The sequence below is a fragment of the Cucumis sativus genome, chromosome 6 (assembly GCF_000004075.3).
Source record: "Cucumis sativus cultivar 9930 chromosome 6, Cucumber_9930_V3, whole genome shotgun sequence".
NCBI lineage: Eukaryota > Viridiplantae > Streptophyta > Magnoliopsida > Cucurbitales > Cucurbitaceae > Cucumis > Cucumis sativus.
Genome location: NC_026660.2, coordinates 30,939,145 through 30,967,066, shown reverse-complemented (window position 1 = coordinate 30,967,066; position 27,922 = coordinate 30,939,145). Strand labels below are relative to the sequence as shown.

The window sequence follows — 27,922 nt, the reverse complement described above, 5'->3', positions numbered from 1 at the left end:
TCGAATTTCAAAAAGAAAATTCTAAAGGAAGGAAATATCCGAGAAAGAGAAGCAGAAAAGTAGTAGGAATTAAGGGTATGGTATAATTTATAAAATAGATACGAAAAAGCATATCTTCTACTTGTAATCGCAAGTCAGGAATTAAGGGTATGGCTTTTCAGATGTTTTTACGCATTCCCAACTTGATTTTAGTTGACATTGACATCATAAATATACATATATATACAATGTCCTTTGTTAATGATTGATTCCAAAATTATGGTCTTCTGTATCGTAATATTATTTTTCTAAAAAAAGTGCAATTACCGTTTAGCCTCAACCATTGGCATAGAATTTGATTCCCTCAGAATTTGCGATATTTAATTTTGGGCCGCTACCAAAGGATATCTACTTTATGTTTCATTCTTCAACAATTCTGTAATCTTTTTCCTTTTTTCTTTTGCCTCTAAACCTTATTCCTTTCACTTTGATTTATGCCACACAGTACGCAACACACCGCTCTTTCGTCTCGTTTTCTTTTCTTCTTTTTATTCTGTATCTTCCCTTTCTTTTTCTTGGTCGGCGATAACTTTATTGTTTTAGAATGATCACCAATTGAGTGTCAATATAATCATAGAATTAACAAGTTAAGATACTGTAATCTCGGCTCGTTGAACTAAAAGAAATTTAAAATTTAAAAAGTATATATATTATTAACGAAGAGTACTATAACTATGTTTTAAAAGTATTTTTAACGGACTAAAATCAGTCTTCATTCTTATTTCTATTTGGAAAACAAATGTATGGTAACACGATGTGATTATATGCTCAACTGATAACACGTTCCAATTAACGATGTGATTATACACAATCAGAGGTAGCAAATTTCTACCCTTCACAGTACAATTAACGATTTTCTTTTCAAAACACAAAATCTTAAAATTCTGACATTTTTTATGTATTATTATAGGATATTTTTGGACAATTCAAACTTACAACCTCTTGAAGAAGGTACAAATGCACTAATTATTGAGCTAAACTCACGGGTAACATTAGATGCCTAGGGTGAGATATTTTTATTTTTTTTTTAAAAAAAAAAAGTAAGCAGAAAGTATATTTTCAAGAAAAATTCTAAATTTTAAAAATTAAATTGATAACCATCTCGTCGAAAATGTACATCTCATCGGAAATGAAAGTGGTATTCTGTATGAACATGAAGATAGGAATAAATAAAAGTTTGAGATATGAGGTTGCTTGATGCGTTTATCTTAGGTTGTAAATAAAGAGATTTAATTGAAACTTTGACACGTGTCTGATTATATTCCTTTTGAAACACCTTCGTATGTAAGTGTGTATATATAGAGAGAGAGATGGAATGGGATGGGGTGAGGGTGAGAAATAAAGAGTTTTACCTTGGTTGGAACAGAAGAAAGAAACAAAACAACCCACAGACAATGGATAATAAAGATAAGAAAAAAAAGCAATCTATGACTCCATCTGTACGTCTTTGTTTGTTTGTTTATTATTATTATTATTATTGCTTTTGCTTTTGGTCTGAAATTGTAATGTTTTAGTTTTAGTTTTACTACGGTTGAAGCTCAATCGGTGAATAATGGAAAGAAGATGTATATGTATATGATATGAAATTGTTGCAGGAGAACCATGAAACGAAGCTTGCAACAATACCACCACGAGACCTGAAAATAGTATGGGGATCTGATGACACTCAGTGGACAATTAAGGATCCAAACGACGAGTAAGCATCATGGGTTCTGAGTGTTATACTTTATAGAATAGAATTGAATTGAACTGAATGTTGGTGATTTGATTTGTAATTAGTGAACAGAGCTATGCAGAAGCAATCAAAGTGACATGGCTTGAAGTAAAAGCAACATATAAGGGGGCAAAACCAGGGAGCCATTATAAGATTGGGTTCAACATCAGCCTAAATTCTGATGCGTTTGGGTGGGATAGCAGTCCAGTGTTCATGATGGCTAAGGTTGGAGAATCGGGATACTACACTTGGAAGAGGATTTATTTCAATATCATCGAGGCCGGGAAGTCGCCTATCAACTTTCCCAGCAATTTCGAGATCAGTGTTCCAGTCTCAGCCAAGGACACCACCCTGTTCTTTGGCCTTTATGAAATTTGGGGTGGCAGATGGAAGGGAGGCTTGCGCATTCATCATGCCTTTGTTACCAAAATTTGATCCACTCTCCTCTCTTTCTTAATTACTCTATATCTAAACTTCACACTACTCTCTATTTCTCTATGCGTGACACCACTGTGTTCTTTTTTCTTTCACTCTTTGAACATTGTATGTTACCATCTAAATAATCCATACAATCTCATTTAAACTCCACTATTACTATTGGTCTTTTATATACTAACTCCACTTATTAAATCAACAATCAAAGTCTACTGTCAAATTTATGAATTTAATTACGCTTAAAAAAGGAAATTGATAAACATGTAGCGTTGTGCGTCTGTGCAACTCAGATTTAGTATATCTGACAAAATTCTTCCAATATGCGTTCGATAGTCCTCCTTGATGCAATTTTATTAATCTCAAATGCTCTAATTTCATCTGTGAGACCTGCATGCCAACCATGAGAAAATATGCATTTCAATTGTATGTCAAGTGAAAAGGCATAAATTATTCAATGGACTGATGCTAGAAGCTATCAGCTGCGCCACCTGTTGATATTATCCTGCAAATCTATTCCAGGAGGAAGAAAGAAGTACCTGTTTGGTGAAGAACTTTCAGGGGTAGTTGTGATTGGCAGGTATCAGTATTTAAAAATACAAGCAGCTTCTGCATAAGCTCCAAAGAATCAGCAACGGCTAGGATTTCCCTCTAATTACGTGATATACACAGTAATTAGAAATAGGCGGGAAGAAGAAGTAGTAACACAAACAAATTCAGTTAGCAATGCAAGTTTCTCAAAACTTGAAACGTAGAACAAAGCACAGTTATCCTTGAATGTTGGTTCAAATATACAGCCATTCTAATGAAGGGAAAAATTTATTTGAATTGATTTGCCGGACGGGTCATGGTAACGGAGAAATAAATAACAAGCTCTAACTTCTAGACACATGCATGTATACTGTTAAAAGCGGTAAAAGAAAAGACAACAAGCTTACGATAAAAAAGGAAAGGAAATTAGGTTAAATCTTTCCTTGGGCCTAGCCCACTAATTCTAACAAATACAAAGACAGTTTAATCTTTTGATTATATCTTATTTCAATTTAAAAATTGAGCCATCATCTATTTTCAACTGAGTTCATTCCATCTAAATTCTGCCGTTGCTCGTCTAACAAGTTAAACAGAATGCAATGCCAAAACGTAATTGTAGAATTTTAACACATAAAAAGATTGAAGGTAATTGGAAGTTAAACGATTAGATCAAAAGATAGAAAGGAATCACAAGAGTGAGGAGGAGATAGAAAAGAGCATAGGCATTAAATTTGAAATTTATCCTTATCCCATAGTTTGACTAAAGTTTATCTATTTCAACCTTGAAGTTTTTTCGTGCATCGTAGTATCCAGAAACAATCACAAGTAGCTGCAGTTTCTCCACACCTGAATAAGAAAATAATAAAAGTTGCTTGAACGATGTTAATAAATCAACATCTTGAAAGATGTCGGGCTGATCTCCAAAAGGAGCTGAAAATATTATACTTGAAAGATGTGAAAGTAAGTAGTTGCTGCTGCTGCTGTTGTTATTAGTTAACAACTGTTTTCATTGAGAAAAAAATGAAAAAATAATTATTGCAGGAGTTTGATCTTTTGCTTGATCCTCAGACAGATATTTGATTGATGAACAGGGAGTTCCTCCTCTATTCGCGTTTCAAAGAGAAATGTCATTTTCTTGGTTTCGTGGAGGTTGTGAGATCTTTGGGTGAAGAGGAATACTAGAGTTCTTCGGGGTGTGGAGAGGGACCCAATGAAGTCTTTGATGAGGTTTCACGTTTTTCTTTGAGCTTCAGTCAAAGATTTTTTACAATTACTCTCTTGCCAATAGTTTATCCAGTTGGAAACCCTATTTTTAGTGGGGCTTGTGCTTTTATTTTGTGAGATTATTTTTGTCAGAATGGTTTTTTTTTTTAAAAAAAAGAAACATAACTTTTCATCGATAAAATGAAAAGAGACTAATGTTCAAAAATTCATTATCTTATCCTTCAAGAGAATATAGAAACTGAAAGAAACAAAAAAAGAAGAAAAACTAATGAGATATAAAGAGGACACACAAACAGGAAGTATAATAATGACATCTTATTCAAATTTCAAATACTTACGTAGAAAGTTTTTTATGTCTTGAGTTGAGTTAACTTCCAGTGAAAGAAATTGAGCAATTGATATTCCAATGGAACTCAGCCCAAGATCTAGCTTCGTCAATCTCTTTCCAGAATTGTCCAAGGATCCTGGATTAAAAATTCCAGAACGAACTATGAATCAGAAAGATACCTTGAATTGCATCTACACAGGTCAGTGAGGTCACTATGCTCAAGTATCAATACTTACAGCAAATTATTAGTAGAAAAAACATGAAATATAATACCACTAAATATCATACTTACAAAATAGTTTCATAAACGTAGACATAAGAAAGAATTGCATAAACTGATCGCTGATACAAAAGCAAATTGTTGATTTAACAATAGACTACATTTATTTATTCTTCAAGTCTCCAGACTAAAGATATAATTGTAACAAGCGAAGTATGTGATTTTTCATTGAATATGATGAAATGGCATTGCATTTTCTTCACTGCTTTAGTAACTGGGATCAAAAGAGAATAAGGTTAGGCACAGAAGGGAACGTGGAGGCAACGCTAGTTTTAATTATTGATTGCCTCTTTGATAATTGAGGAAGGTGAGGGTATGCGATGTCTTCCTCATGGATCAGAAGTAGGATACATAATTTGAGGTTCCTACTACAAGGCCTCAAGGCCCCATGTAATTTCATAATCATATACTACAAAAAGAAAGAGTTCACTCACCACCTATCTTTCATACTAATTCTGTGTCAATAGAATTTAACACAGGAAAAAAATAACCTAAGAGGGTGTGGTCCCTGCATAAAAGGAAAATGAATTGCATGAAATCTAAATTTTTCATTAAATTTTGAAGAGATTGAACTGCCTTAAGAGTACCTAAGTAAATATACAAGAAAATGACAAAACAAAAGTCAAGTCCCCACCTTTTGTCCACTTCTTGAAATCCTTGAGTACTAGATCAATTACCCCATGGTTGGACACATTGTACATTTTGAATTTCACTGTAGATACCAATTTTTTATTATATAAAAAGTAATAATAGTTTGGTAATTGAACAAGAAAGATAGGAAAGAACCGAAACATAGACATACATAACTGATAAAAACCATTGCATCCAAATCGACCAGCACCATTGATCAACAAAGTAGCCATGTACTTATCTTTGGACGTACAATTTGGGCTAGTTAGGTTTCCTGAATCTAATAGAATTCCAGCTAGCTGCAAGGAAAAGAAAACACACCAAAAGAGTTCGTTTTAGAAAAGGAAAACGAGAAACCTACAGAACTAGGAAAACAATCAACTCTGAAGCTAACCTCAAGTATATCAAGAAGGAAAACTTTGAAGGAAGAAAGATGTCCAAGCGTGTAATACTTCTAAAGTTAAAGTCAAGTTATAAAAAAAATTGAAAATTGTTGGAAGCTTTTCAAATTCTGCATAGTTTTTATGCTTCATGATCATAGAAACATTTAGGGGGGCAGAACAAGACACCATCTATGAAATGGGAGTGGGAATAAAGAAGAACGCAGAGTTGTCTGAATGGAAATGAAATGTCAAATATTGTATATAACATATTTTTTTTGGAATTGGAATTGGAATGAAGAAGGCAACAAATGTTATTATTTACTGATGCTTCAAATGAATATTAAATTCAATTAATCTGGGACCACACATAGAAAGAAAAAAAAAATAATAAATAAATTATGGGACTTGCTGGAATGGAAAATACATTGTTTTCCTTACCAAGAGAAATGAATCGACGAGAATGGTTAGAAATTTTGGTGGGTCCTGGGAATTATTTCCATTCCTTAACTACTTTAGGAATCAATGTGAAATGGAATATGAGAGCATGATTTTCACTCTCCAATTCCAGTTTCGTATGTGGAATTAAATGTAAGTGTGTGCACAGATGTATGAACTTCCTTCCATAACAGTAGAGAATGTAAGATAACACTACGAGAAGACGAATATTTAAAAGCTGAGGTTGAGGTAAGTGTAAAATACACGCAGAACTAGCTAGGGGATCAGCTTTGTATCTAATGTTGATGGGAATTGCACATGGAAGAAAACAGCTCTCCCAAAAGTTTTTGGATCAGGCCTTCAAAATATACATGCATGGATGAAGTCAAAAGTAATTGTCGCAAGTAGTAAGTACCAAAAGTCTACTGAATCCTTTCCCAGCCAGAATCTCGGGTGAAATTTGAGCAAACTTCTCGGCAATTAGAGTGCAGCATGAACAGCCCTGTTTTACAAAAGTGATCTCAGCTAAGAAATATAGTGAACCATAATTTCAGAAGACTGTTTACTAGGCCAGTTTTCACCAAAGGAACTAAACGAACTCATACAGTTGAAAGCTTGGGTTTCAACAAAGGACCTCTCGAACCAACCTACTCTAATATCATCTTAAATCGGCGATTGACCCGAAAGCTTAAGATATTGGTAAATCTAATTATATCATCTAAGACCTTTCAATGCCTTCGTGTTCCGTGTGTGTTCTTTACTACTCTTTATTTTTTTTAGTGGCATGACGTGTCTGAACAAATGTTCTATTCGATGGACTTGATAACTTTAGGTAGAAATATGAGGCGAAGAAAAAAAAATCATAAAACTATACAAATGCCAAACCTGTTGGATTGTAATATTCTCGACCCAAGGATATATAGATTCATCCTGTAAGATAAAAGGAAAATATATGAATGGTTAGTTTCTCGTGATTTCGAGATGTTTGGAAGTAGCTAAAATCCTTCAATTGTAACCAAAAGAAATGATTCTGCGCACCTTATTACAGTTAAAGATTTCAACAACAGCCTCTTTTAGTGCTTGCTGTTGTAAGAAAAAAAGAAATGGACATTTCATAAGTATTGGTAACCAACAGATTTTTCGGAAACAAAGTTGTCAAACCGTTGCCAAATGTAAAGCTTACCTCTTGTTTAGCAGGAAGTTTGGAGCTGTTCAGTAGAACTACCTTAAGACTTCCAAATAATTCATAATATGATAGGTCGATCTGGGAAAATATTTTGTAGACCATATTAAAATCAGTGACACTTCTGAATCAAAGCTCAAAGAACATATCTGCTAGCATATATTGTTTACTAGATCATTGGTTACACCTTTCATGCTTACGTACAGCATAAGCTTATTCATATAAACCAATATTGGATGGTCATAGAGCTTACATCATGTTATGTAAAGATAGATAGATTGATTGAAACTGGATTTCACTCTTAAAGAAAAAATAAAAAATAACTGTTGAAAAAATCAAAGTAGCTTTGAGATACTGTTGAGAAAAAATTAAATAAAAAATATATATATTTGCGGGGTGGTTTCAGGCTGATAGGGGCATTCTTTCTAGTTAGTAAAATAGAATATATTGAAATTGTAACAAACTAGGAAACAAAATTGAAAAGACACGTATTAACTAACACCTTTCTCAAGTTATCATAGCCTTCATTGTAGAGTTAAGAGTATCATAAATAAATAACATTAAAAATAAATGAAAACCGGATAATAATCTTCAGAAAGATTGCAAAGGACTAAACCTCGTCTACAAAAATCAAAGATGACGTATCGATCTGACAGGAATCAAGCAGCCATTTAAGTTCAGAATGAGAATTTAGGTCCGTTCTCTTCATGTTGATAACAGGTACAGTGCAAAACTCATCATATTTGCGTGTCTCATTCAAGTAGAAAGCATACATGATAGTAGACACAACTGACCCAATATCTGTATGAAGCCAGAAAATAAATTAGATCTATATTAGGTTCTATCTGAAATCTACTGGAGTTTTTGAAATAAACAAATAGAAAATTCAGTAAAGCAATCTTCAAAATTATTTGGTAAGTGTAACGAGCTTTTTTAGAGATGAATAAAAAGATATCATGATTTATATGAAGTTGTATTAATCATTGTGTTCTTCAATATGATCTTCAATTAGCTATTTGTATGGTCTCAGGTACAACAGACAAAAAGAAAAATTGGTGCTGCTGTATCTCTCATATATACAAAGAAATTGGGCTATTTAGCATTGCTGAAATAGCGACACATCCAAGCAGACAGATTAAGAGAAGCTCTTGAAGTTAGATGTAGAAAGAAATGGCGGTACCTACAGATTTTATTTTATTTTAACTTACAAAACTCAACGTTAACCCAATTTCCCATTTTCCGAAGTTAATTTTTACCATCTCATTTGTATCATCTATTTTAAAAGTTTTTCCACTAAATTAGGTAGCCAAAAGAAATCTATATAAAAGTTAGGTGATTTCTATTTCCTGTCTTGAAATGAAATAAACAGAACTCAAGTTTCCTTTCAATTTACACTGAACTAGTACACATAAATAAAGAGTAGGTTTTTGTTCTTCCATCAGGTCAATTTGCTGCACAGTGATGTTTTTATTTTCAACAAATTAATCAACCAAACAGTTTGAAACCATCAAAATCATAATCAAGTTAAATCACAAAGCACCATTGAGAAACCTATAGTTGAATATCTTCAAAGTCTCCATAATACCATCAAGGTATACCAACATTATCATATAAAAGAAATGCATGCAAAACTTCAGATGAATTAAGATTAGAAAGAAAGTTAGCACATAGGATGTCCTAAAGTATATCATAGACATTAAGAGATCTACAAAGAATAGTAAAATAAGAGTCAGTCGAAAGTATCACCTGAAACATCTTTTCCTATCACAACATGCAGAAATCTTCCAGGGACCCCTGCATTAACATCATCCCTTTTGGATTTCAGATAAACATTGAGCTGTTCTATGCTTTCACATGATTCAGAAACTTCCATCACTGGCGACCACCCATTGTAAAATGAAGCTGCTGACTGAGGAAGTGAGATGCCAGAGAAGTCATCTTTCCTTTTCTTCACACTAAAAGACTTTTCAATCCAGGGCCTAACTGGGTTTGCAAGAGTCTGATATTCTTGAAAGGTTCCAAGCTCACGTTTCTTTGTTCCATTATCAAGATCTTCCAAATCAAGGTTCAAATTCGACAAAATAGTTCGGAAAGGGAAGGGTGATGTTTTGCCACCCTTTAACCACCTTCCAGATGATGATCTTTCAAACGGTTCAAAAATAATATCCAAGCCTGAATCATCCATTTGGGGTTCTGTATCTTTGTTGATAGTTTTTGAATTCGGTTTTCTATTTCTAAAATTGACGTCACCATAATCTGATGTAAACTGAAAAGCATTCTGGCCATTTATACTTTCTTGAGAACCGGTGCTAGAAGTAAAATCATGGCCCTCTACCTGAAAATCAAAATTTGGATTGTCTTTGTTACCAATATATGGCTCCTGCAAATAATCACTCATTTCACATCAATTTTGTCTTTCAATTAAAGAGATGGAGCCAGTAGTCATAGTGTAATGATATCAAAATAATTTCAACTATAGTTTGAGTTCCAAAAAATTATAAATGAGCTGATGGATAGCGCAATTAGCGTATACATCAAGATAGTTACCATCACCATCATCCCCAACTTTTAATCATTAGAAAGGCAAACTAATGGCTGTTTTATCTGCAAATAAGATGGTAAGAGAAAAGAAAATAGAAAGTTGTGACACTAGATCCAGAATTAAGCATGGTTAAAATTTTAGTCAACGGTGATTAAGGTTTTATGTTTACTTTTTGTGGTTGATTCTCATATGACTGCTCTTGAATGTTTGGATGGATGACCGTGTAAACAAAACTTCAACAAAAAAAAAAAAAACATGTTATGGATATGGAGATTAGTCAGAATTCCACATTTTGTAAATTTTATCAGAACTTTGAAGTGTGGAATGTTAGAAAAACAAACTTCTTGAAATGCAGTTAAAAGAAGAAAGAAGAGAAAAGAGAGGAGGAAAGTGAGACCTGAAGACGTGGTGGATTTGGTTTGGGAGTGACCATTGTGAATGTGAATGTGAATGAGAATGAGAATGAGAAGGGGAAAAGAGAAGAGAAGAGAGATTAAAGGAGTAATTAGAGAAATAATAACAAAAGGTGAAAAGAGGAGGACAAAGCTGAAGAAAAAAACGAAGCTGAATATTGTGAAATCCGCCATGGGAATGGAAGTATCCTATGTCAGCTGAGTGCCGTGCCTCGACAATGTCAGCTCATGGCGATGTCCTCATAGCCTTAGCCGTGCCCGCTAAATTTCCCTTTTCTTGTTTTAATTTGAAAAGTATTTAGTAAAAATTGGTCACATTATAAAACAAAATAAAAATAAAAAGGATTAAGGGAGGCAGTAGACACATCCAACAAATCACCCGCCAAATCCCAGAAGCAACGACGAGAGCACCGGCATCGCAGCCTCACAGATGAAGGAGATGCACCTTCTCTCCGTAACTTCACATTTTGTTGCCCCTAACACTAGCCCTTATTGCTTCCCAGTAAATCTCTCTCTCTCTCTCTCTCTCTCTCTCTCTCTCTCTCTCCTTTTTATCTCTATGTATTTCTCCCCGCTGCAAACTGAGATTTCCAACCCAACCACAGGGAAAGCGACGGACCCCAGTTTGTCAAATTCGTACACAAGTTAAGATTCTTAAAGCCTTGGTTCCCCCTCTGATTGCGCTGCTTCTACCATTATCTCCCCTCAACAAAACCTCAGGTCCACTCATACCTAGTCCATAACTCATTATTTCTTAACCGCTCTTAACCTACGTTGTCGAACTAACCTATTACACAAATCTATTCTTATTTTTTACTCAAGCGGTATCATCATATTCTTCCAACTCACTGGATTTTCTCAAATTCTAACTACCCTCAGTCTTCGAATTTTTGTCATCTTTTTCGTCATACAGATGCATGCTCGTGAATTCTGGATAGTCGATTCGTGGATTTACAATTGGAAGCCTAAATACTGTTCTTGGTGTTCCTAAAATATGAAATGATTTCTACTCGTTCTTTTGTGTACTGTCAAAGTTATGCATACCCCATTAAGCAAAAATTACTCTACATTACTTGTTTAATTAGGATACAAATGCATGTTAATACAAATTTCCGTTCAGTAAATTTTGCATTCGCTTATTTTTCCTCCATTTTTAAGAAACGAGTTCCATAAACCTCCCTAAACAATAACGTTTCCATAATTGATTTTTTATTTCTTACCCCTGACTTCACAAGCAAATGTTTCTATTTGATAGTTAAAAGACAGATTGAGGTATCAGAAACGCCATAAGACCGACCCTCAAATGACTCTGCTTTCTCTTTACGGGAATCAAAGATACAACTGTTTGTACTATTTCCTGACTTGATGTCGTCCGTGTAATTTGTGTAACAGGATGTCTTGTGCTCGCCGAAACGATAGAAATAGAAAGAGGAGGTGCATTGTTTAATCAATCTTGCATTGGCTGCCATGACGGAGGGGGAAACATAATTCAGCCCGTTATTGCTACTATCTCTCCTTACACTACTCTTTAATTTGGATAAGCATCTTAGTACTTAGTTCATGCTAATATTAGCATGCTTTTCTGACTGTTTGAATTAGAATCGTACTCTGTTTGTTTGTTTTGCACTACCAACATCAGTGTCTTCCCTGGAATCTGTTTTATTTGTTTGATTCTGAATTTTTATTGATCATTCTATGATCTTGCATTTATCTTCCAAATGTTGAACTTGAAGTGTGATGGTTTCGGTTTTTTCTTTTTTCCTTTTTGCTGTTCTTTCTGTGGAACATTTCTGCTACTTCTGTAACTGACTTTTTGTTTTCCTCTTTCCTAGGGTGCCACACTCTTTTCAAGTGATCTTGAAAGGTAATCTTCTAGAACTTGAGAAAACAATAAGGTTATTTATCAGTATATGATCTCAGTCCAATGTGCGTACATCACTGTCTACTAGTATCATGAGGTATTAGAACACAGATCTACTCTCTCTTCTAGATCTATGATCAATTTTTTTAAAAAATTGTTTACTTTTTTTTATTGTTCAAGTGTGGCCATAGTCATATATTGATTAGATTGTAGATGAAGAAAGATTGTAGATTCATTGGTAAGGGTAATAGCTCTATCTATTGTTATATAGACATTTTGGTAGGGCCCAAAAATCTACATGGTCTTAACCCAAAAATGGGGTAAATCAAGCAAATATGCTTAAGAACTGATTTTCTTTCACCTAAAACACTTCACAATCACCTAAAATTTGTTGTGCCCAAACACCGGCACTTCGCCAATTTAGAAATGTCGTTAATTTATAATGCACGCCTTTAACAATTTTATTAGGAAAAAAAAATCACCACAGTTTTATGGAGAGTCCAGATCAAATAACAGAGCTTTCAGAATTTCTCTGTATCCAGCCTAGCCATATGCTGAAATATGTTTTACACGTGTTTGTGAGGTGATTGAACAAAACTGAACGTTAATGAATGATTGTTTGTTGTCTTAGTTCTAGAGTTTAAAAGCCATCTTCTATTAATTAAAGACGAAGAAAAAGCATGAGAGAACTCTATAAAATTTTCAAAATTTTGGTTAATTGTTCTTTCGTATAGAAATGGAGCTGATGCCGAAGAGGAGATCTACCGTATAACATATGATGGGAAAGGGAGAATGCCTGTAAGTGATAATTTGATAATCTTATTCTATAAGCGTGGAAATATTTATATAAATATATCAACACGATGGGTTTCAGGGTTTTGGTGAGAACTGTAAACCAAGGGGTCAGTGCACATTTGGTCCACGTTTGCAGGAGGAAGAAATTAGGCTTTTGGCGAAGTTTGTAAAGATACAGGCAGATCGGGGGTGGCCAAACCCATAGACGGATATTGATTTTTAGGCCAGACCATTATTTGCCTTGTTTACCAAATACTAATGTATGCTTTGTGTATGAAATTGAAGTCTTACCAGTTAATATTTGCCAAGTTCTTATCCGAATTGATGGCCTCACATATGTAGATGGCACATCTCTAGCTAATATGACAACTGAAAAGATAGGATGGATTGTAGCTGTTATCCTTTTGATAACTAACAGCGACATTCAAACAATGTATTCATGTATCTCTTTAGAAGCGAGCAGTATCCATACTTCCGTACTGGACATGAATTGATCATAAGACAAGGGTCAACAATCAACTTAATCCCAAATGCAAATGAAGTACATGAATATACATGTATATGCCAATTTGAAGAGTAAAAACTATATTGTGAGGCACTTTCTGTATCGTTCTTATTCAACATTCTCCTTAGCAGATTTGAGATGAATTGATTACTAGAGAAGTTGGTTGAAGATGAGGAAAATGATGAGGAACATAACATGAGGTGGGTTTATCAATAGCTTTCCGCCTGCTTATTAGTAGTGTGTCCAGAATGAATAAGATTGACTTACCAAAGATTTGAGAATGAGCATAATCAGAAGCCGAAGTGATTCAAATGCATGTGTGTTTACTAGACAATTGTGACAAAAGAGGAAAATCTTCCAAAAGCAATACTAAAGGAGGTTACGAATAGGATTGACTTATCTGAAAAAGTTGGTTTTGTGGACTGTGTGGGGAGCAAGGGCAATATTCTTTGAAGGGTGCATGCAATGGCCGATACCATTAGTGTTGTTGGTGATTGAGTGATTGAAGCTGCAAGATGACCTGATGGAAGAAACCAATCTTTAACCAAATGTTTTAGCGTTCCTCAGATCATGCTGGCAGCTTCAACCTCTCAAACCAACACATCGTTACAGACACACAGAAGGAGAGATGCAAACAAATTACAACAGATCCAAAGCTTTCTCGCGGCTCTCTCGTCTATCCTTGTACTTGGGAGTTGGGACGGAGGTTAAAGAGTAGTTTATATATAATGCAGTTTTCTGGTGTGGTTTACAGCTATTTTCTGCTGACCAATGAGCGTCTTGTCCAATCCCATTACCAGCATATTGTTTAATTGGTGAGGTGATATACAAAACTCAATTATGAGTAGATGTATGACCGTAGCTGTATTTATATGGTGGTGTGATTTAGTGGCGATCCATGTGAATAAGCAATCAGCTGTTGCAGAAATTGAAAAATGTTTCGAAGCCAGCAGGGTTACAAGGGTAGTGGCATGAAATATGAGGTTGGTGCGTGTTCGGAATCTGGTTTGGCCTTTGAGATTAAGAAGATGTTTTTTCTGTCTTAATAATTTCGTGTCGTTTTTGGTATTTGAAAATTCCATGAAATGACAGCAGACAATAGACAAACACGTAACAGGCAACAGACAACAAACATCTTTTTTTTTTTTCTTTTTTTTCCCATTTGAACATAAACAATTAATCTTTGATTGCTACTGTCAATTCACATGCCTCTGTAACGTGTTATGAAAGATCAAAGAGTTGACTAATCTTTCGTTAATTAACATTGGTATCCAAGCGTAGCTGGTGGGGAGGGGATGCACTATAATCCAGAACCCCAAATGTCATTTCATTTCTAATCTATTTAGAGTGAATAATTATCCATGGGCATTTTTCCTAGAGACAAATATAATATGCTACGTGCTTACTACTGCATCATCTATGCTTTTTTTTTTTTTTTTCAAGTTCTCATCGTTTCTTCTATACGCATAATGGTAATCTCCCCGGTAGCAATCTTTGTCCATCAATTTATCAGATATTAGTTGAACGTTATATATTGAGAATTATCAGCTCCCACTAACGTGATCGCATATCATGGGCTAATCTGGTCGTGTTTTTCTATACTTGGTCACAAATTTTGTCATGATTTAGCTGTAATCACATGTTTTTCTAACACATAAGACAGAGGTTTGAAATGAACATCAATACACCACACCTTCAACGACAAAACCAACACATTATAAAGAATGGCTATAAAATAACAATTCAGAAGAAGAAGCAACATTAACCTTATCGGAAAGGGGACTCTTTTATTGGGTTCCAAATATATTGTTACATTTTTCATTTTTGCTTCTGATAACTTTATATAACTTTATATATATATGTGAACTTTTTCTCCCCCCAGAAAGTAGCTATCTTCAACAGCCTAGTTGGTCCAGGTAAATTGGAAGTTAGATGCTGTGGACCGGCATAGATACTCTTCTTCCATAATATGTTGTATGAAATGAAAACTAACCTCAAACCTTTCACTGCACAGAACATTTAAAAGAATGGCAACTCTCTCATCTTGAGGCTTCAATCTTTATAATATGGCAGTCCCAATTTTTACAGCTAAATAGGTGGCAAAATGATCCAAACCCAATACGGAGATATAACCAGTTCAACTTATTTCAATTTTCAGTACCAAATTGAATCTATAATCTTATTTCTCACTCATGAAGATGACTCTTTGATACTTGAAAGACAATCCAAGTGCTTCCTTCTCTTTGCCTCTGGCTCATGCTCACCCAACTGCAGTGAAACCGATACCTCACTATCATAGCCATTCCTCAGGGCAGACAGATTTTTCAACTCTTGGATTTGTTCGTTCTTCTGATCCAGTGGAGAGTTGCTGGTTAATCTTGGTATGAATTGGAGTTCGATGCTTGGAGTCACCTCAAATCCATTTTCTATTTGAAAGGCATGCTTAAAAGGTGAGATCATCCCCTGAGAGGATTCACCTTCAGGAGAAATTTGCTGGACACTTAAACCGAGTAGCTCAGAGTTCTCTTTAAGTCTATATTTTAACGGTATCCGATCAAGACAGGACTCCGCAACAGTAGAATCAATCCCTCCAACTGAATTATTCCTTTGTTCATGCACTGCAGCTTAATTAGTCAAAAAATGGGATGAAAAAACCCAAGTCAGAAAGGAATGATTGATATAAAATGTTTGCCAGACCCAAAAAGCTTTCAAGTTTCAACAACTTCTTTGCATCTAATTATTTCATGGGTGCATACGGAAGGTTCCTGGGCTACGGCACAGTTAACATCGTTACCACACTTCTAAATGAGCAATCGTTTTCTGTCTACACAACTATTCCTATCATGTGCAAATTATGATGCCAACATACTAGAGAAAATTTATGACAGATGGATCAATCAAGAAAATGCAAAACCAGATAACCCACACATGAAGATTTCCTCCATTGATTTGAAACCCATAAGAAAACCATGACTTCCAAAGAACAGGGTTTATATCACAATGACTTTGACTTGTAAACAAACAACTGGTGGATATTCATCCATGCGTGTGGGATTAGGGCAGGGCATGAACAGGGAGTTAACCCCATCCCTTGCTTGATTTCCTCAAGAAGCCCCTAAAACTATTTGGGTTTCCCATGAAAAAAATCCCCAAGCCCCTCACTCGGTACTAAATGTCAAAAACAGAAAATTCATCCTTTGTTATATATTGGTTTTTCATGCTAATCCTATTAAGATATTTAATAATTTTTATGAACAATAAGTGAATAAACTTCAATAAAGACAATAATAAATAAGAAGATTTATACTTTTCCAAATTCAGTGTGAGACAAAGCCCAAAATTATAATTTTTTTATAGGAAAAAAATTATGATTTAATTGAAGAGAGATGCACCCTCAATTTTCTTTTCTTCCATTTTCTGGGCCTTTTTAATTCTTATTCAAATAAAGAGCCTTCAGTATCCCAATTCCCAACCAATCTTTTACCCTTCAACATGAATAACATTCTTTCTAAGGCCTTTATTGACTCAACAAATGGGGTCATCAAAAAGTCAGATTTTTTGGATGAAGATAAGTCAGACAAGAATTCCATTTTAAATCTTAATAGCAATGATTTGGAGTTCAATTTTCCAATTGTTAAAGGCCATGGAAAGGTGTTTGATGAAGCTCATTATCATGAAGATTTTGAAACTCCTAATTCACCTTTGAAGAACCCAGCCTTCTCTCCCCCTCATCAACACATTAGATGAAAACGAAAAGTTGCCTTCCTTCCTAAGGAAATGTGGCATTGAAATATATGAGATCATTTATGTTGGGATTTCGGCCATTGGTTTTGTTCTTTTCTTCTTGGAGTGCATTTGTCTATGGCTGGGAAATAGTGGTTGTCTGTCGTTTGTTTTGCTCATTGATTTTTAGTTTTTGGGTGAAGTTGTTGCTTCTTGTAGTTTTCTTCAGAGTTGAGTTTGGAGTTGATACAGCTCTTCGTTGTTTGTTTTCTTCTTTGGCCTTCTGTTATTAGTGCGTTTCTCCTGGGCAGTTGCTGCTTTTTCTTTCTTTTCTGGCGTGATGTTTTAAGCTGCTTTGTGTTGTTTCTGTTTGAAGCTTCAATGGTTTGAGGACCTTCCCAATAAATTTTCAGCTTTTTTCTATATCTCTTTAAGAGTTTTTTCTGCTTTTACTGCTGTTAGTTGGCTGTTCTCGGTTCCCTTATTTTGTTTTGGTACCTTTTTAGCTTCTAGTAATCCTTTTTATTTTTGTTTATTCTTCGGCAATTATGAGAAGTTTGTATCTTTGAACTTCTTTCTTTCATTTCATACATCAAGGAAAAGTTTTCTTATGGTTATTAATAAAAAGGGTATATACCTTACATATACTAGTCCCATTTGGTCTAGGTTTTCTGTCCCCAACCAAATGGGGTTATCTACCATCCAAGGTCAAACCCTAGACATCAGACCAGAACTACATATATGTGGGATAAAACTTAAAAACTTAATGTATATGACTTGAACAAGACTACCTCAACTATTTCTGTGATAATTTGATCAAATACCAAAACTTCATCGGCTTTATCACGATCAACAATCAACACAGGCAAGAGATTGTTAAAAAAACGCTGTAAAATTTAAAAAATAACCATAAGTCTAAAATGGCTCAAATAATTGGTTTAGATAACCAAACCTTGCAAACCATCATTTGTAGTAATAAGATCGAGCTCAAGGAGATCAAGAAGGCGTCCAAGATCAACTCCACTGGTCCAATTCTCTGGTGGCTGACCAACTTTCAATTTCAGTCGACCTCGATTAGCTGTTCCTCCCCAGATAATCCCAACTGGACGTGGCTTTTCCTCATCCTGACCAGTTAAAAGAATAAGGCTTCCACTGTCACCTTCAAGGTCAAATGTCTGTTGGTCATCTCCAACAACAAGAAAGTCAGTGAAGAAACAAATCCCTTTTACGTCGTTATACTCGAGGGCGTATGCCATTATAGTCCCTCTGGTCAAACCTGAACTTCTTCCAACCTTGATCACCTTTCGTCCAATAAGGCTGTTGATTGGGGATTGCAGGTCTATTTTGTTGACATCACCAACCTCACCAACCCCTTTTACAAATGTAACGACGTTATTCATGTTAAAATCTTCAGCAAATGGAATGAATGCTCCATCAGCTCGCACAAATGTTTCTGCAAATGGCATTGTATATGCAAAGAGTTCATCATATAATATACATACCAGTAAAACAGTCTCGAAACAAGATGAAAGTCAACACTCAAACCAAAGCAGCAGCCAAATTATTCCAATTAATTAATGATAGCCTTCGACTGCCATAAAATCAATTAAACACATGCTCATAGGTTTTAAATGAAGAGAAGAACATGGCTTAGTGTTAATGAAGTTATTGTTTAAGTGACCTGCTGTCATATTTATGTAAGGTATCGATATCATGTCACAAAAAAAAAATGGTGAAAGGAAACACTGAATAAAATAACTTGCATAAATTTTATAAGAGAAGATGGAAGGAAACAGAGAGAGATTGTTGTACAACTCACGATGGCCCTCTAAGATATGATCGGGAAATCTATATTAAATAACTTGTACAAATTTTGGATTTCAGCAACCATGGTGTAGCAGCGATCTAAACCACTACACTAAAAAAGATAGAAGAGCAAAATTTCATGCACACCGAGGTGTAAGTCAAAATACACTATTTTTATTACCTGGATTTGTTCCAGCAAAGATGCCATACCAGACATCATCTGTGATAAAAGACGTTGCTCTCTCCACAGCACCCAGGTATACACCAGGTCCAAGGCTGGGAGGCAAGGGATGAAACATTTTCTGACTAGGGTAGTCTAAATCAACTGCAACATGCCGGTTTGTAAGGAAACCAACTTGCCGGGTTCCTGTCCGGCTTTTTACAATTGCACCCAAAGTCCCATAAGTTTCTTGGCTAGCAACCTACAAAGCGAAGTCAGTACATAATATCAATTACCACAAGCTAAGAAATGTAACTAAGAAACGCAATCAAACATAGTCAATAAGAAATTCAAGCAAAGTGTAGTCAACATGACTACTATTCTGAAAAAGATATGGCTTTCAAAATATGACCGGCCTACTAGGCTACTACAGTCCAACTACCACTTGATTTATTCATATGTCCGGTGGTTTGGAAAGTGTAGCACGACATACTTTAAAATGAAAGGTATGAACGTTTGCATTAGATCTAATTAGAAAAAAAAAAATGAAGGTCTTGAAGTAGACACATGAATAGTATAAACACTGGGAATAGAACTTTTTTCCATTGCCTAATGAATCCTTGAGGAACTTTTTCCTTCAAAAAGAAGGTAGGAACGTCTGCCTTAAATTCACAGAAATCATCAGTACCGATCAGTTGCTAAATAAAATCATTGCAAGAACAAGATGTCACTAACCAAAGACATTTCAATGATTTGGGAAAGATTAGCTTTTAGAATCTTCAGTAAGTCGAAGGCATTTCAGAAATAGTTCATTAAGCACAAATTTCTTTTCATTAAAAAAAGAGAACTTTTTTAACAGGAAAAAAATACCTTTCATTGATATAACGAAAATAGTCTAATGTTCATAATACAAGAAATGATAGATAATAATAAAATTACAACATCAGATGAGTTATACAAAGAAAATAAAAACACTCCAATTCAAACTAGTATCTTAAATGGGATACTAGAAAAAACCTTTGATAGAGAACGGTATGAGGAAGTAAGAAATTAAGTGAATCCGGACAAGCAGTCCAAGGGGGTTCAAAAGCGGACAAGTATTTGATTATTTTATCTCAAAAGTTGCCACTAAAAACATCTAATCTAAAAGATTCAGGATAGCTACGAGGAAGGGAGACAAATGGATAACCACCTTCATTAACGGTGCACATGATTCAAGATATGTGAGGTTTGGTCAAATGCCATCGAATGATTAACAAAATAATATCACCATACTTGCTTTTTATATCAACTTTGATAAAGAATCTTGAAAAATAAAACTTTTATTCGTAAAACAAAAGTTGCAGCAGCAACAACAGCATTTCTTCAATGGTTAAGATCACATTGTATCTTCATGCCATTGCCACTGGAGATTTAAATTCATCTAGACTTTAACACGTGACCTTTAATATCAGAACATTATGTGCACTGTGTTTAAAGGTAGCCGATACCTTATGAAACCACAGTATCGTTAGATTACATTGGGTAATTTATTTCTGAACTACTCTGATAGTGATAGAGTGAGATTGTTTACAAACTGTTGGAGCTAGAGGTTTACTGTAAAAGTTGGCATAAAGTTGATGGAAAATGTGGCCACACACTAGCTTTGGAGGATATTTCTTAATAATTTTACTGATGAAGTAAATCTCCAAATTCAATAGCTAATAAAACTATTCATTTTTCCTTGCAATTTATGAATTTTTGTGTACATAATGGGCAAATCTGACGACAGGTCAAATCCGTTTTCCCATTTTAATAAAAGACTGGGCTAACATTCCTAACAGCAGCAGCTTTTGTCATAATAAATTTCAAGATATACAAGACATTGTCGGAGTAGTTTCATCATGTAGGATACCGAGGATACCGTTCCATTTCCTTCAGCATGCATATATATGATTATAGAAATATCGTTCCAGAATAGCAGCCTAAAATATAGTTTTATAATGATGTCAAATAATTTTTTTATAGAAACAATTGAGAAAAAAAATGAAAGAATATAAGGGCATCCAAAAAAAACAATCTCCAAAAGAGAACCCCACTAGTTTCCAACTAGGTAAAACACTGCCTATTGAATAATTACAAAAAACCTATGAAAACGAAGTCCAAAGAGAATCACCAAGGACCAAACTCTCCATGCCCCTAAATACTATTGTTTATCTCACCTCACAAATCCCAAGTCACAGCACACACCCCAGCACCCCAAAGAAAACGCCCTTTCTCCCTGAAAGGCAGCTGAAGGAGGAATTCCCCGATCATCATTCAAACGTTTCTCTGGCAAGCCAAGGAAACCTCAACCTCCTGCAAAAAAGGATCCAAGTCGATCTCGCACAAGGACACTCCAGATAAAGTGATGCAGGCTTTCCTCTGCCTTCCGACATAGGATACAACAAAAAGGACCCATTAATGAAAGCATCTTTCTCGAAACCTTATCCATTGAGTTCACTCGCCAAGCCGAACTTGCCAAACAAAGAACCTGACTTACTTAGGAATCTTTAACCTCCATAAAACATTGAAGACTGACTCAACAGTGGAAGAGGGGTCAACTAAAATCCTAAAGAAAGACTAGCAAGAAAAGCCCATTGTCGAATTAGGGCTCCAAACCCGAACATCCCATCTCCCCATTCTAAAGTCAAAACCCTCTATCAAGGAAAAAAGAGAAGCCACATCTGTCGACTCCCTATTGGACAACGCACGAAGGAAACCAAAGAAGAAAGAGATAGAGTTCCCAGACCAAACTAAAACATCAGACACCAAGCAATTTTTCAAAGAAGACAAATGGTATAATCTAGGAAATGCCGAAGAGAGGGGTTTATCCCCCACCCAATGATCCTCCAATAAAAAAACGTTCCCTTACCTTCTCCCATAACACACAACATAAAATGGGAAAAGGAGAGAAATATCTTTCCAAGGGTTACGGTGTGTAGGTAGGACCATGTTTACTCACAATAATCTTCTGCCACAAGGCTTCGAGCTCAAGGGCAAAGCGCCAAAGCTATTTACCCAACAGGGGTTTGTTGTATAACCTTAAAATGTCAATCCCCCTCCCCCTCCCCCTCACAGATTTTCCCACAATCTCCCAGTTAACCAAGTGAGACCCCTTTCCTTTGAGATAGGGTGGTAGAAGGAAAGGGGTCCTATTAATTCCAAGCCCATACATCAATGATATTTGTGTATTATCAATAATAATAATTATTATATTAAATAAGCTACAACATTGAAATTTGATAAGAATGTATTAACTTATGATACCATAGCAGTAAATTCATTTATTAAAAATATAGACTTAAATTTTAGAGAAATTATTGTAAATGACAAACTGCTGAAATATTTTCAAAATATGGCAAATTTTCAAATTCTATCAATGTCTATCACGGATAAAATCTGAAATTTTGTTAAATTTTGTATATATTTTGGTTCGTGTTACTATATTTGAAAATGCCCCTAATTTTTATATAAAATGACGTAATAAACTGATTCATTATTACAATGAACATTATTTATTCTTATGAAACTTTGATAGCATCCTCATATTGAACTAAACACAGTCGTTTGATCCAAAAGCAATCTTATTCCAGGTACAAATTACTCAAGAGCATCCAGTGAAAACTTGAACCTATGAAGCACGGACACTTTCTTTTTAGCAGTGTGTGTGTCTGACGGGTGTTGGACATGAATATGCCTGGACACACGAACACCTGCCTGACACACTAAAAAAACATTTATGAATTTTTTTCACAAAACTGACATGCCTAGGCCCGACTTCGGAAAAATATTTTAACCTAAGAATGCGGGGGTTCTTTTACAGATTTAGTCCTTACAAAAGTATTAGCTCAAGTCATAGCCACTTTGTGTGTGTTTTAGTAAGGTGTATTTTCTTTTTATGTTAAATCTACATGTTTTATCTATAAATAAGTACTAATATACCAATAAACAGACGTATTTTAGATTTTTTTAAAAGATATGTATCTTCAATGATAACCATAAACAGCCACATATTCTATGAAGTACTAAAAAATGTGTCCCCAATGATAAAGTATATTTGTTTTTACGTTAAATCTAACAGCCATATCCTTTAATAAGAAAATAAGATACAGAAAGTGTCTTTAACGAACCAACTATGAAAACCATTTTCCTAGACGGTTAACAATCATGGATACAAGAATTCTTCTTTTCTGAAAAGGGGGAGAAAAGGCACCTGGGAACCAGAACCAATTGTTGGATCGCTTCCCCTCAGGCCATCAACAAGCTCTGTGTATACTTCTTCTTTAGGTGTAGCTGCTGGAGCACCATAATACGAGAATTCAACAACGTCAACATCGCACCATATACCTCCAGGTCCCTGACCCCAGTGATCATTTTTGGGGAAAATTGAGAAGGAAAAGAATGAAAGAACCAACCAAAAATTAGAAAAGATATTAAAGGCCAATAAATTTATGGGCCTCACATGAAGTATAGGTATTAGCGATCCTTCTATGATTTATTAGCACCAAAAATGATTTTTTAAAGGTTAGTACCAAGGTCAGTAAACAACCTCTAACGGAGGTAAAAAAAAAAAAAATTGAAAAAAACTCGATATGTTGAGCTTCCAACCTCAAGTGCAGCAGGTAGACATTGAACATCACTGAGCCACTGCCTGTGAACTTTGCGTGCAACAAAGACAATAATAGCAGGGATATCTGTCAACATACCCTTCTGGATTCGGAATCCTATTGCAGTTCCAAGGCTAAAACGACGCAAGATCTTGCTATGGAATGCCCTTATGGTCATTAGCTCAAGCAAAGTAGTAGCTCGCTGCCCAGTGGGCAGCCGGCCCAGAATTTCAGGAAGTACCCCTTTCTGAAGGTTCCCAAAATAGTTTGCTCTATCTTCTGCAGCGTCGTTTAAACGGCTGGAAGTGGGCCATGAAAAATAAGCAGCATTGGTCTCAGACAGCTGACTACCCGGAGCAAAACATTGGCTGGGTGATGGACTTGATGAAGGCAAATGAAGATGACTGCAATAGTTCCTTTCCAAGTCCAAGGCAGATTCCTCCGATTGTGTTGATACTGAATGATGAAAAGTTAAATCCAGTCTTGTCCTGTCCATCTTTCAGCTCTCCAATGACTATGAGAGAAAAACGAAGGCCTCTTAGAAACGAAAATTCACCGCATCAAATCCCACTCAAGTTATTGCACAGAGAGAAAGAGAAGATGATCCCGTTGCAGATGCATACATTCAACAGTGGTAACAGAACATAGAGACAAGGGAAATCGTGTATAAAAAGAACTATGCCGCGTGCAAATATCCAAACAAATTGAACCTCCCAATTCAACTAAATGCGGTCAGGGAAAATGCAGACCATTACAGAATTACATTTGAGAAATGAACATATGCAAGAAAGAAGATAATAGGCGAAGCCCAAAGTTGCCCACTTTCACAATGGCTGAGTCTAATAAAACAGTCTGTAAAAGAAAAGATGAGAAACGAAATCGTAATTAGAAACGTTGGAATTGGGTTAGTAGTGTTTACAAACCTATAGGGAAATCTTCAAGCTTCCATGAGTAAAGGAGTTTTGAAATAGAATTAAAAATTAGAAGGAGGCGGGGAAGAATGGGAGGGAGTGGAGAATGTAAGCGAGGCAGGAAATGCAGGCAGCAAACACCCATTTGAGAAAGAGTTTAAAGGATGAGAAAATGAATGAATTAGGTAAAGAAATATGAGGGGAACTGGGAAAAGTGAAACAAAAAGAAAAGAACTCACCGATCAGCAGCAGTGATGGAGGAGTGGGAGTGAAGGGTTTTCATGCCCTAGCAGTAGCAGAGAGATTTGGCATCATCCCTATGGAGATTAATATGCAGAAGATGAGAATCACTTTGTCAAAGGGAAAAAGTCACTTATTTCTGCAATTAAAGGTTGAAGAAGAAAATATGAAACCATGGTGATGGTGGATAGTGATAACATTCTCATTCTCTGAAATTGAAAGTTTGGAGAGTCCCAAATTCCAGAAAATATAAGTAAATAAAAAAAAAAAAGTAATAACTAATAAGAGAGAGAGAGAGTGTGTGTGTGTGATTCTTTTTTTGGTTTTATAAATAAAAGAAAATAAAAGAAAATAAAAGAAAAAGAAGATTAAAAGTTGGAGAGTAGAAAAAAAAAAGAAGATTAAAAGTTTGATGTGAGGAGAATTGAATTTGGGTATGAAAGGGTGTAAATGGAGGATGAGATTAGTTAGGGTTTAGGAAAGTGGATGGGATGGAGATGGATGGCTCCATTGGCATTAAGTATTAAGTTTGGTCATTGGTGGAGGAGGGAATGGGAAATAGAGAGGAGAATAGGGCCCCTTTGTATCTGCTCCCCAAAAGTAGCACACCCTTATAACCCATTTTATTATTTTATTTCCACCATACCCCATTTTTCTCGGTGCTCTCCTCTCCTCTCCTCTCCTCTCCTCTCCTCTCTCTCATTTCATTATGTATGTATGTATGTATGTATGTATGTATTGCAACACATCTAATTTTGTTCCTTTTTTCTTTATGATTAGACACTACATATTTAATAATGTATCATATTGGTCACTTGGTAGTGAGCATTAAAATTAAACCTTTTAGAAAATAATAATTAAAAAATCTTCCTCTAATTGTAAAAGTATATATGATTTTTATTATTTAACAAATAATAACAATAATAAAGAGCAACCCCATGGATAGTTTCTCTTTCTCTTTCTCTTTCTCTCACTTCCTATCCCATCACATATTGTCTCTTTATCTTCGCCTTTTGTCGTCCATACTATCTTTCTTTCAATTATCAAATAATTACCATCACCCCAAAATTATGAAATACATACACACACACACTACATCACTAACTACACAATGCATCCTGTATTTATTAAAACAAATCTCGATGATATATTCAAAGTCTTTACAAAAAACGTTCAAATTTTCATGCTTTTTCTATAGGTTGTAGGTTGTAGGTTGATGTTAAGGAGTTATATGGATGATGTGTGTGAGACATGTGTTCTATTTAATTTGGAGTTGGCGTTTTATGATTATGTTGTTTATTAAATTAAAAAAAGAAAAAAGATGTATTTAAGATGAACCGTTGAAAAAGATGGAAATGATATATATTGCATAAGAAGAGGGATATGGGAGAGAGAGAGAGAGACGTGGAAAAAGTTTTTCCACAATGCAATTATTAGATGAATGTGTGGTGTATGTGGTGTTGGTCCACCACATAATCTGTTTCTTTTCATATCCAATTAAATACATTTTTGCATCAATTAATTAATCAATTCATTATTGGAGAAATGGCCATCAAGATGATTATATTCAAGATAAACTAATCATTTAATTCCTTTTATGCATTTCCATTCATTTTTTTTGTCCACTATAATTCACCTCCTTCTTAACTCATCAAATTTATATATTTTTTTATCATTACGAATTGTACGTTATTGGAATCTTTTCACTTTTAAATATAATATTATACTTTTAAAATATTCCACAACTTATTATTATAACATTCTAACTCAAAACGGAAAGGTTTTAATATTTCTTTGAGTGCTCATTTTTAAATACCGCAAACTAAATCCTCACTACTTTTTTCGACAAATCTTATTTTAAATCATATTTTTGTTAGTGATATACAATTTTCACAAAAACATTTCCTAACAATCATATTTACAATTTTAATGTAGAGAGGTAAGAGAGAAGAAAATGATGCTCAACTATAATGATGTCAATCAACCTTTATCAATATTTGTTTTTCGCAAAAAGAAAAAAATATTAATTACCTTACATTACAAATCAAGAGTTCCAATTCCTTAATACTTTAGTTCTATATTTTTTAAAAAATCCTATAATTTGATAGAGTTTTATATTATCTAGACTAGAACGAAAAATCTAAAAACTATTTGGATTATTGAACCACGATAATATGTATCGTAATTATGACTCTTTAATTCATAATATCTATAATTTTTTTTATATAAATTATAGGAAAATATAAATGTAGTAAATATCTAAGATGGTTTGATGGGTTGAAATCAATTTTAGTTGGTTGATTACACCAACTTAATAAAGTTATATTTTTCCAACATTAGTCCAACTCAAATGGGTTTAAAGATACTACCCTTTTGTTCTAAAGGTCCAAGGTTGAAGCCACTACCCCTACACCATTAAACTATATATATATATACTCCAATATGATTTAATTGATTTTAATGTATAGCGCAATGAAACTCCTTTTTGAAGTATGCTTGCTTTCATCATATGGACATCATAATTATTACTTTCGTCAAGCAACTGGTTAAATTATTTAAGTTTAACATACTCTTGAACTTATATATTTTTTCAATAATATTTTGTGTTGTAGGTATGTGTATTTGGAAAAAACAGGTGGTTTGTTTTTTCCAAAAAAAAAAAAAAGAGTCGATGTACACAAAACTATAGAAACCAAGAGTAAAAAAATGTGTAAATGTGAACCATGGAGATGCGAATCCAATAAAAAATTATCCACGCCCATTTCTTTGTTGAGTCCCATGCGCTTCTCATCTTCCACCTTCGGCTGAAACTGAGGCTCATGTCTTTTATCAACTATCACCAACCACCAGGGGGACTTTGTTGGGTGAAGGTAAAGATTAAACGAGCCCATCGCATTCTCTTTATATAAACATCAACTTTGAATTGGTGTATCAATTAAAAGTTTTGGATAGAAACCGATACAATCAGACAATTTTAGGTAATATATATAAATATCTCACTATCTCTATATCTTCTATCTCAATTATGTGATTTTTTGAGTAAAATTTTGGGTGACTCAATACATCCCCACTATATTAAAAAAAAAGGATGTAGGGAGAATCCTTTTTAACCCTTACATATTATTAAAAAGACCTATATTACCTTTCGTCTAATGGCGG

General features: G+C 34.7%; 4 protein-coding genes across 10 annotated transcripts; 2 read left to right on the top strand and 2 right to left on the bottom strand.

Annotated features, from left to right (window-relative positions):
- Window positions 1–1,319: 1,319 nt before the first annotated feature.
- On the top strand, window positions 1,320–2,341 carry LOC101222853 (protein PHLOEM PROTEIN 2-LIKE A9). The gene is made up of 3 exons (XM_004134476.3): window positions 1,320–1,478; window positions 1,635–1,735; window positions 1,819–2,341. Exons 1-3 carry the CDS (start codon window positions 1,350–1,352, stop codon window positions 2,186–2,188), a joined length of 600 nt encoding a protein of 199 aa, XP_004134524.2. The 5' UTR covers window positions 1,320–1,349; the 3' UTR covers window positions 2,189–2,341.
- LOC101206974 (exopolyphosphatase PRUNE1) lies at window positions 2,328–10,341 on the bottom strand. 5 transcript variants are annotated; one of them, XM_031887891.1, is made up of 15 exons: window positions 10,119–10,258; window positions 9,891–9,954; window positions 9,727–9,783; window positions 8,926–9,514; window positions 7,796–7,980; window positions 7,180–7,260; window positions 7,035–7,079; window positions 6,882–6,926; window positions 6,412–6,498; window positions 5,351–5,477; window positions 5,183–5,260; window positions 4,279–4,404; window positions 3,498–3,562; window positions 2,725–2,836; window positions 2,328–2,575 (listed from the first exon to the last, which is right to left on the bottom strand). In XM_031887891.1, exons 3-15 carry the CDS (start codon window positions 9,736–9,738, stop codon window positions 2,481–2,483), a joined length of 1,647 nt encoding a protein of 548 aa, XP_031743751.1. In that variant the 5' UTR covers window positions 9,739–9,783; window positions 9,891–9,954; window positions 10,119–10,258; the 3' UTR covers window positions 2,328–2,480. The 5 variants fall into 5 exon arrangements, 4 of the variants coding, with proteins under 4 accessions (XP_031743751.1, XP_031743752.1, XP_011658366.1 ...); XM_031887892.1 differs by lacking the exon at window positions 9,727–9,783 and having other exon boundaries at window positions 10,119–10,276; XM_011660064.2 differs by lacking the exons at window positions 9,727–9,783; window positions 9,891–9,954 and having other exon boundaries at window positions 10,119–10,341.
- Window positions 10,342–10,478: 137 nt separating this feature from the next.
- Window positions 10,479–13,287, top strand: LOC101222612 (cytochrome c6, chloroplastic). The gene is made up of 6 exons (XM_004134475.3): window positions 10,479–10,636; window positions 10,740–10,854; window positions 11,527–11,630; window positions 11,967–11,998; window positions 12,730–12,793; window positions 12,870–13,287. Exons 1-6 carry the CDS (start codon window positions 10,565–10,567, stop codon window positions 12,993–12,995), a joined length of 513 nt encoding a protein of 170 aa, XP_004134523.1. The 5' UTR covers window positions 10,479–10,564; the 3' UTR covers window positions 12,996–13,287.
- A 1,632-nt stretch (window positions 13,288–14,919) lies between these two features.
- LOC101202735 (protein NARROW LEAF 1) lies at window positions 14,920–25,379 on the bottom strand. Of its 3 annotated transcripts, none has more exons than XM_031887889.1 (7): window positions 24,763–25,379; window positions 23,614–24,126; window positions 23,219–23,362; window positions 19,006–19,246; window positions 17,971–18,471; window positions 17,810–17,856; window positions 14,920–15,919 (listed from the first exon to the last, which is right to left on the bottom strand). In XM_031887889.1, exons 2-7 carry the CDS (start codon window positions 24,106–24,108, stop codon window positions 15,836–15,838), a joined length of 1,512 nt encoding a protein of 503 aa, XP_031743749.1. In that variant the 5' UTR covers window positions 24,109–24,126; window positions 24,763–25,379; the 3' UTR covers window positions 14,920–15,835. The 3 variants fall into 3 exon arrangements, with proteins under 3 accessions (XP_031743749.1, XP_031743748.1, XP_004134526.1); XM_031887888.1 differs by lacking the exon at window positions 17,810–17,856 and adding an exon at window positions 24,536–24,554 and having other exon boundaries at window positions 24,763–25,371; XM_004134478.3 differs by lacking the exon at window positions 17,810–17,856 and having other exon boundaries at window positions 24,763–25,370.
- Window positions 25,380–27,922: the final 2,543 nt, after the last annotated feature.